This window comes from Saccostrea cucullata, unplaced genomic scaffold, assembly GCF_032062105.1.
Source record: "Saccostrea cucullata isolate Sc308-1 unplaced genomic scaffold, CSIRO_AGI_Scuc_v1 ctg121, whole genome shotgun sequence".
In the NCBI taxonomy this organism is placed as follows: domain Eukaryota; kingdom Metazoa; phylum Mollusca; class Bivalvia; order Ostreida; family Ostreidae; genus Saccostrea; species Saccostrea cuccullata.
In genome coordinates this window covers 127,501-138,133 of record NW_026928084.1, presented here as the reverse complement: position 1 = coordinate 138,133, position 10,633 = coordinate 127,501, and the positions used below count along the sequence as shown (strand labels likewise).

Sequence of the window (10,633 nt, the reverse complement as noted above, 5' to 3'; positions counted from 1 at the left end):
AAAACTGATCAAAACACAAACATACATGGAAATAAACTTTCAAGTCAATTGGGAATGCTAAGAGAATAACAGGTACATGTATATTATCATGTGAACCTTCCACTCTATATCAAGGTGTTTTTCCCTTTCTTCATTTTCCCAAGAATTTGGAGAGAATGAATTCTCACTATTTTGAAAAACATGTAAATTTAAATAGAGGCCACATATAGTATTTGAAAATGAATAATTAAAATGTAAAAATCAAAAATTTAACCCATTCTACAGTATCTTCAAATATTATCCAAAGACCCCCTTCTCTTAACTCATTTATAATTGACTGAATTCAAATGGCAATGGTTCTGTTATGTCTTTGAACTACTGTAATTCACTGTGCTTGCAAAAATATCCTCGCATATTTTTTTTATTCCCTAAAGATCTTATAGAGAAGTTACCACAATTCCTGAAAATTTTCTCTCTCTAGTACAGAGAGAATGAAAAAAAAAAAAACACATGTTGAGAAAATTTTGTGATCTTCAGTATGACATACTGTCAATTCTACCTTTTTCTTCCAAAGGGAGGAAGTACACATAAAAGACAAATACACAATGCATATACTCTTCTGGGTTAACAAAGTCAATACATGTTACTGATTTAAACAGTATAAATATCAAAAATAACTTTTTACAAAAAAAAATTAATATACATCATAAAAATAATTGAAATATATATGCATACATAAATCTAACACCAACCTAATTTTGTATACATTATGCATTATTATCATTGTATTATGTGGTAAAATATTCTAACAAACTAAAAGTAGCTCTTCTACTTGCTTCCACCTGAAAGTGGACAAAGAGTTGAGGAACCTTAACAAAAATAGAAAATGAAAACCACAAGTGCCATCCAAGTAGGACTTCTAAGCCAATTTCTGCTGATTTGTTTGTTCAAAGAAAACTATATTCAATTAGATTCATAGGAAAAAATATTTATCATTCATAAATAAAAGGTTTGAAAAAAAAACTTCAGTTGTTATCCCAAACCCAATGGGCCCAAGACAAATTTAGATTCATTGGAAAATTTAATCTTCAACAATGTACAAACAGAAAAAAAAATAGTCAATACATAAAAAAATGTAAATATATGAACATGAACACTGGCATTTTTCTGTCACATACAACTAACACCAAAAAATCATGTTCATATCTTCTGAAGTAACTATTAAAAAAATTAAAACTTTAAATTTCAATCAATATTCATCAAAAATTTATAATTTGCAACCTCATATATCAATGCCATAACCCTACAAATAAAAGAAATTAAAGGAATAGTCAACCAGTGAACTTTTGCATTGGGATGGTTGAAATAAATAATAATGCTTTAGTCCTCAAATCAAATTCCTGAGTTAATTATGGCAAACATCATAAAATCATAAAAGACACAAGCATTTCATTCCAATCTTAACTACAACTTTTTTAATTTAAAGTCTGTACACAAAAGTGTTCCTCAAATTTATAACCTGCAAGACAAATAAACATTCCAGTATACAGTAAAACATGCTTAAAAGAAGTTATAAGGAACACATTTCCAATAAATTGATGCTTATAGCCAAGTGTTTTTCATTCCCCATGGTTTTAAAACATACATGTAATCTAAACTTTACAGACTTGACAAATTATGTTTGTAACAAAGCAAAATCATTCATCCCTGATACCTTGTTATGAACATGTTTTACTGTATCTATTATAGTTTGCAGTTAAGTGTGAAGTTTTACGTTACGTCACGATCTAGTTGACAGCTGCATTTAAGGTAAAAAAAGCTTTACGACTAGAACTTTCTTCTTATCCCTGATTAATTGCTCGTGCAACAGACTATTTCCATGTCAATGTTGATTATATGAGTTGACCAATCAAGTGAGTTGTTTACGCTGGATGCACCTGATGAAAAAGATCGTGATGTTTCGCAAATCTTTACACTTAACTGCAAACTATAATATTTCTATATTTGAACTTTTTAAAATTTGTCCCAGGCTGTTCCAGTTTCATGATTAATGGATAGAAACTGAACTGAAAATCTATATTTTAAAATTAATTGGAATGCTGCAATAAAGTGCAAGATTGTAGCTGCAAAAATTACATCTAGACAATTCAGCTCTCAAAATGATCCAAACACAGCATTTAAAGTCAAATAAACACAATCCATAATATTTCTAACAGGCTTATAAAAATGATGAAAGTAGTAAAATACTTGATTTTGTAATAATAATCAATTTTTTATATATAAATATATAATATGCAGAGACTGTCAAATATATTAATTAGAAGTCGAGCAGATATGTTGTAGCCTGATTTAACAATGCTTTCATCAAAACTAGACAAGAAATGAATTGCATCTAATGCCTAGTTACACTTGATTGCACTAACATTTATCATAAACAACAGACATACTAAAATGCTAACTCACAATAAATTATAATAAATTGCATTAGAGCATATCAAATAAAAGAAACATACAAATAAGCATTATAAAATTTGATTAATTCACACTTAAGTATTTTCTCCTTTTTTTTTTGCCTTTTGAAACCAATTCTGTCACTTCTGAAATAATTAAAGCTTTGATTCGAACATAATCACTGGTTCAAAATTTTTTTAAAAAATTCTCTTACTAGTGTAATTTCCGTGTCAGTCCAAAAAAATCTCTCACACTACACGATTTATTTCTGCATCAACTTTCCTCTCATAGCCAGATGTTCTCTGGAAAGTTCTGACCATTTCCTGTCCATCCGTTGATTGGACAGTATAATTACTCTCAATCCCAAAATCCTCTGGGCTCTCAGGATCCTCATCCAATATGTCTGCTGCTACATCTCTGAGAATCAGTTTCTCCTTCATTTGCCGTCTGCTTTGTCTGTGGGAGGATCTAGAAGTTTTGTTGGTGGATTCACCGTTTGTAGGAGCAGAGTTAATGGCGATTCTCTCAGGACTGTACTCCGACCCAGACCACAGGATTCTAAAAATAGAATTATCACAGGTCAAGAAATAGGATTTATATGGTTGCATACAACTTTACTAAAGTCTTAATTAAAATACATTTGCTTAGAATCATCACTCTTTCAAATGCCTATTTTATCATACATGTATTTAATATTAAAATCATAAACGAAATGAATTAGATTCATTCCCTTGATTACAATTTTTAGGCTAATACGGTGTTAATCTTAAGTTCTTTTCTAAATGATTAAAACTGAAACCACCATCTCTAAACTATTGTTATACAAATCATTAGTCATGAAAGTGATCTAAATTTAGTAGTAAAATTATCTAAATTTACTATTGTTTTTTCAATGAATTAAAAAAAAATATGTCAATGAAAATTGAGATAAAAAAAATCTTTGTAAGCAAAATGATTTCGAGATAGATTTATCATAAAATGAAATATTAATTATGAAATACCAGTATAAACACTGACTTCACTTAGGTGATGGCATAGTTTTTCATGAAAATTCCCTTCTGACAATGTTGTCAAAGTTTTTCAAGGGGAGAGAGGGTATATAAAAAGATATTTTTCCTTAACTTGCTGAGCAGAGAAAGTAGAAGTAAGCAAAACTTTGAAGGGGAATTCAAGGAGAAAGCATTGTCATTCCAATCCAAAACTCTAAGATGTGTGCAACATTGCACCCCCTATCAGTAGTTCAATCATGTTTATTAACCAAAAGTTAACAAGAACAAGAAATTATTCCAACTTAACTACCAGTCTTATGCAGAGAGCTGCTAAAAGATTAGAGAATATAAAAAAAGATACTATGAGATATTGTTTCTTAGGTTGAAAACTTGAATAACTTTTGAAAAGCAATTTGATATATGATTAAAGATGCAAATGGCAAATAAAATTAATCACATTTCATTCAAAATTCACATCACTCCAAAACCCTTATAATTGTGATTTAATTATTATTAAGTAAATTTAATATTTCAAAGCTTCACGCACAGTAAAACACGATTATAGCATCAGCTAGCAAGTCACTTCTTAATAGTTATAGAACACAATGAAAAGTGTATTTCATCATACTAGAGACAAGGGTTTTTGCTATAAGCATATTTTCCAGGGTACATGTTTATAAGTTATAGTCTAAATATCTAAAATCAAAAGAGAAACAGTGCATCAGTCGTTAGTGAAATAACTGGTCGTAAATCTACCTCAATACTTAATCTTTTTGGGAGAATAATTTGTTCCTCTACGGCGTAGTCTACAAATCAAACAAGTCCAGGTGATTGTTAATTGCACATTGCTCATAACTTTTAGTAAAGAGCATCTGAGATTAGTAAGGCATGATCCAACAATATTATTTGCATGCCAGATAAAGTAATTAATTTATTTATTTATAGTGGCATGTAAATAAATTATTTTATTTCCTATCTAGCTTGTAACACGAGCTCTTATTGGTTACAAAGTCGGGTGTAAATATCCGTGCACCCGACTTGAGCCGGGTGTAAATAAACGTGACGTCACAATGCATACATTCTCTATGATAAAAGCTAAAAATCATGTTTACAAAGCATTTTTATGGGTACAAAGGAAATAAATTCGTTATCCAGGTTCAATCAAGGGTGTAGCAATTGTTTGGGTTGTATTTATACACCCTTCGGCCTTCGGCCTCAGGGTGTATGGAATAAAACCCGGGGTAAATCCCCGTACACCCTTGATTGAACCTGGATAACTAATATTATTTACAAACTGTATTTAAAAAACAAGAGGCCCACGGGCCTTATAGGTCACCTGAGCATCATGCAACAACTTTCAAATGATTGAATTTGGTTCATGTTTTAAGCTAGATGCTATTGCATTCACGATTTTGAAAGAGGCACCAATGCTAATCATAACTATACACTTAGCAATTGTTTGGTTTGTTTACTTAATACCCATAAGCAGGGTAGGGGAACAAAAATGTATGTCAACTAATCAGTAATATTCAGCGATAATCAGGAGTGCTCCTACCACACATGAACCCCTGACCCTAGGTCTACACATTGCACAATTTTTGAAAAGGCACACTCGCTTATCAAAAATGTTTGATTAATACCAAGGAGCATATTTCAAACAATTCATTTTCAGTATATAAATAGAGCCCCCCCCCCCCTCTTTCGTATCCCTGACCTAGGGGCCTTGAAATTCACAATTCTGGAAGAAGAGCCCATCATAAATATGTAAATAGTTCATCTGCTTATTACCCAGAAGTAGAGAAAAAGATTTTCAAAGAAATAATGCATTTTCACTATATAATAAATAGAGCTCCGCCTTAACACCATAACCCCTTAGTCTGGGGCAATAAAATTCACAATTTTGGAAGAGGCACTGTAGCTCATCATAACTATGAACTTAATTAGTTTATTTAATACCCAGGAGCAGAGAAGAAGATTTTCAAAGAAATAATGCATTTTCACTGTATAATCATTAGAGCCCCACCCTAACACCAGAACCCCTGACCCAGGGGCCATGAATTTCACAATTTTGGTAGAGGACTCAATGCTGATTACAATCATACCAACAGTTTCACTGCCTGATGTCCGGGAGTAAAGAAGAAGATTTTTAAAGATTGCACTAATTTTAGTGGTTTTTGCCCCACCCCCCAGGCCCCAGGGGGGCAGGGACCACAAAATTCACAATTTTTGTTCCCCTTCACCCACAGATGCTTTATGCCAAAATTGGTTGAAATTGGTTGAGCGGTTTCAGAGAAGAAGCTGAAAATGTTTAAATGTTAACGCACGACGGACGACGACAGACGAAAACAGATAGCAATAAGTCACCTGAGTTTACTCAGGTGACCTAAAAAAATCAATCAACACCCTGCTCATCGGGCCTTTCTGCCACTTTAAATTGTAAACTAGTCATTTTAAAACCAAGGGTATTATTCCATATTCAAGATACTTTTTTACATGGTAAAATATGTCAGCAGGTATTTTATGAATTTTAAGCATGCATGTAGCTAAATTCTACTTGCCCATGAGAAATCTTTGTTTTGTTTTAGAAATGAGCCTGTCCCATTTTGCTACTGGCATACTTAATTTGAGCTGATTAACCTCCCTTTTACAGAAAAGTTTGTACGACCAACTCAGGACATATCTATATAGTACAGATACTGACCGTTATATGAATGCATGCATTTACCACATGACCACATACAGAAAGTATTGTAGATACTAACATTTGTACAATGCATGCAGATACTGTATGACTTAGTGTATTTGTACCAAAACTTACCTTTGTACAATGCATGCAGTCATTGTATGACCACATGAAATCAGAATTTGCATTATCAAACGCTTACCGTTGTACAATGAATGCTGTGATAACCAGGAGAGCTGACATTATGTCCACAGTCATCCATAAGATCAGATAATTCCTTGGAGACTGAAAATTAATTAACAAATGTCTCAAGAACAATTGAATTAATGTACTTCACTGTATCATATACTGCACACCATGTAATACAGAGATGGCCAACAGTAAATAAGGTCAGAGTCCAGTGAAACAATACAAATCAGGAGCAGAGCAAACATGGATTTCTAAAAATATTAGTGATGGGATCAAGTGCCATGAAGGAGTGAGCTTCCCTTGTTAACCAGTCATAAGCACTGTATGGTTATATAAACAGCATATACTGTTTTAAGCAGGAAACAACTCTCTCATCTTTATCTTCATTATTCATATAACTCAAAGCCTATCATTTTTCAGTGAAACAACTGTAAAGAATAAGCCATGATATGCAGTGGACCTTCAGATATCCGGACGCCAGATATCCGAATGCTTCAGTATCCGGATGATTTTTCATCCAAACGGAATTTTTTAACGTCATTTTGTCTTGTTTAACTGGTAATTCAGGTATCAGGACGCTTCATATATCCAGGCAAATTAACTAGGAACCAAAGCATCCAGATAAATGAGGCTCCACTGTACCTAGGTTTGTAGTCTAGGTGGACTTACCAAGTGGAATATCGGAGTCTGTAGACTTGACAGTGTATGACAGTTATCTGTTGTTACCGAGGGAACACCCATACACCAGTACAGAGAAAACAGCCAGCGCTCATTCACAAGGAAGATGTTCACACTAATGTTATTGGTCTTATACTCCCTGGAAAATTACATGTAAAATATGTATAACAAATTTTTTTGTTTAGTCATTGTGTGAGAGTGATACAACACATTGTAATATGCATTAGAAATTCAGAATAAATACAGATGAATTGTGTGACATACAGTAACTAAAACTAGAGGTACTGTGAGCAATGAGCTCACTAAATGATACCCCCCGCCTCCCATATGTTAAAAATGGCAGTGTCCATGTCTTGCTATGGAAAACTGAAAATATGTGTCGGATCAAAAAATAAAATAGGAGGTGCACAATGGCAATATGTAATAAAGATTCTGTGAAAGTTTCATCAAATTTCATTCAGTGGTATAGGAGGAGTTGCGGATAAGAGATGGGTAACCAAAAGCATAACAGACAGACGGACGGAAATCCCGATTACTATATACCCTCCCACTTTTCAAGCGGGGGGTATAATAAATCAAAGTACTCAGAAGTACAGAGAGCCGGGCTCATTTACAGAGTAAAATGAATTTCTTACATGAATCATATGTTGTATTAACAGATAAATAACAAGAATATCAGATTAACAAGAGGCCCACGGGCCTTATAGGTCACCTGAGTATTGTGTAACAACTTTCAAACAATTAAATTTGGTTCGTGTTTTAAACCAGAGGCCATGAAATTCACAATTTACAATTTTGAAAGAGGCACCATTGCTTATCATAATTTTTAACTTAGCATGCTTACTCTATTTACTTAATACCCAGAGGTAGATCAGAGTAACAAAGAGAAAATGCACTTCCACTTTATACCCAGTTGTGCTACTCACCCTAAAGGAACCGCTGACCCATGGGCTACATATTTCAAAATTTTGCAAATGTTATCATAAAATGGTTGAACAATACCAAAGAGCAGATTTCAAAGCATTAATTTATTTTTAGACTATGTAACCCCCCTCCCCCCCTTGACCCTGGGGGCATAAAAAACCCACTTTGCTTGATGCACCTTTCTTCATCATAAATATATATATATACTTGGATCATTGGCATAAAACCCAGAAGCAAAGGAAAATATTTTCAAAGAATTAATGTATTTTTACTATATAATCAATAGAGCCCGCCCTAACACCAGAACCCCTAACCCTGGGGCCATAAAATTCACAATTTTGGAAGAGGCACACTCTTGCTCATCTTAACTATGTGCTTAGTCAGTTTATTTAATACCCAGAAGCAGAGAAGAAGATTTTCAAAGAATTAATGCATTTTCACTATATAATCAATAAAGCCCCGCCCTAACACCAGAACCACTGACCCTGGGGCCATAAAATTCACAATTTTGGAAAAAGCACTCTTGCTTATCATAACTATGTGCTTAGTCAGTTTATTTAATACCCAGGAGCAGAGAAGAAGATTCTCAAAGAAATAATGCATTTTCACAATATAATCAATAGAGCCCCGCCCTAACACCAAAACCCCTGACCCCGGGGCCATAAAATTCACAAATCTGGAAGAGGCATTCTTGCTCATCATAACTATGTGCTTAGTTAGTTTATTTAATACCCAGGAGCAGAGAAGAAGATTTTCAAAGAAATAATGCATTTTCACTATATAATCTATAGAGCCCTGCCCTAGCACTAGAACCCCTGACCCCGGGGCCATGAATTTCACAATTTTAGTAGAGGACTCAATGCTCATTACATTCATGCCAACAGTTTGCCTGCTTGATGTCCAGGAGTAAAGAAGAAGATTTTTAAAGACTGCAATAATTTTAGTGGTTTTGGCCCCACCCCTCAGGCCCCTGGGGGGGCGGGGACCATGAAATTCACAATTTTTGTTCCCCTCCACCCATAGATGCTGTATGCCAAATTTGGTTGAAATTGGTTCAGTGGTTTCAGAGAAGAAGCTGAAAATGTTCAAATGTTAACACACGACGCACGACGGACGAAAACGGATAGCAATAGGTCACCTGAATTACTCAGGTGACCTAAAAATTCTGAAGAAAAAATTATTTTAAAACTAGCAATATATATTATAAGACACTGACAGTGAGTTTTCGATCCAAATACCACGGTCCGATTTTGTGTCAGAATCAAATTAATCTGGTACTACGGCTGAATGTAAACAAACAGGCCAGTCTTTTTATACCCCCCGCTTGAAAGTGGGAGGGTATATAGTAATCGTTAATTCCGTCCGTCTGTACGTCTGTCCATCCGTCCGTCTGTTACGCTTTGGGGTACCCATCTCTTATCCGCAACTCCTCTCATACCACTGAATGAAATTTGATGCAACTTTCACAGAATCTTTATTACATATTGCCATTGTGCACCTCCTATTTTACTTTTTGATCCGACACATATTTTGGGTTTCCCGGCCACAGGAAAACATGGACTTTTTCACCAGTTATAACCATATGGGGGGCGGGGGGTATCATTTAGTGAGCTCATCGCTCACAGTACCTCTAGTTTCCTCTCCTGTTTTTCCTCGTTTGTGTAGAGAACTACGATAACACTGATTATCAGAAATCCAAATCCTTACGCTAATAAACTATGTTCTTTGACTTAAGACTAAAGTTTTCAAAGTCATTACTACTGATGTTTATTTATTTAGATAAAACTTCATTTTATTATACCCCCCGCTTGAAAAGTGGGAGGGTATATAGAATCGGTATTTCCGTCCGTCCGTCTGTCCGTCTGTTACGCTTTGGGGTACCCATCTCTTATCCGCAACTCCTCTCATACCACTGAAGGAAATTTAATGAAACTTTCACAGAATCTTCATTACATATTGCCATTGTGCACCTCCTATTTTACTTTTTGATCTGACATATATTTTGGATTTTCCAGAGCAAAACATGGACACTGCCATTATATTCATATGGAAGGCGGGGGGTATCATTTAGTGAGCTCATTGCTCACAGTACCTCTAGTTTATGTTGCTTTATTTAGCGTTTGTATTATCTCAGAAGTGGTTGAGAGTAAGAACTATATTTTTACACGTATCTTTAAAATGGCAACTATGGGGCTGACATCCTGTCTTGAACAGGATGACATAAGCCGGCAATTGCACTTTGAGCAATAAGCCCGGCTAAAAACATTTTTGTCAGTATGAAATAACTTTTTTTGAAGTGTAGTTCCTCAGCTTTCAAATGGACTTTTGCAAGAACCGCTGAGTTTTACAGTTGACAGTTTATTTTGACATTCAAACCTGTACGTATCATATAAGGAGGTACAAAATTGATAATAGAAAAAACTTTTCTAGTGGTCATAGGTACGGTGTTAGGGTCTCTAACATGTGAAGGCTGGGAGTACAGGGTAGGGGGATTGTCATTTTCTTCACATACAACTTATTTGTGCTTTGAAATAACACATTATTATACCCCCCGCTTGAAAAGTGGGAGGGTATATAGTAATCGGGATTTCCATCTGTCCGTCCGTCTGTACGTCCATCTGTCTGTTACGCTTTAGGGTACCCATCTCTTATCCGCAACTCCTCTTATACCAATGAGTGAAATTTAATGAAACTTTCACAGAATCTTTATTATATATTGCCATTGTGCACCTCCTATTTT

General features: G+C 34.6%; 1 protein-coding gene across 1 annotated transcript in view; it reads right to left on the bottom strand.

Moving 5' to 3' along the window:
• Positions 1–473: 473 nt before the first annotated feature.
• Positions 474–10,633, bottom strand: part of LOC134276361 (glycerophosphodiester phosphodiesterase domain-containing protein 5-like) — a 24,652-nt gene continuing 14,492 nt past the window's right edge. The window contains exons 12-14 of the mRNA XM_062758622.1: positions 6,961–7,108; positions 6,305–6,387; positions 474–2,988 (exon numbers count right to left, since the gene is read on the bottom strand). Coding sequence (XP_062614606.1) covers positions 2,679–2,988; positions 6,305–6,387; positions 6,961–7,108 — 541 coding nt within the window. The 3' untranslated portion in view covers positions 474–2,678. The remainder of the gene's footprint in view (positions 2,989–6,304; positions 6,388–6,960; positions 7,109–10,633) is intronic.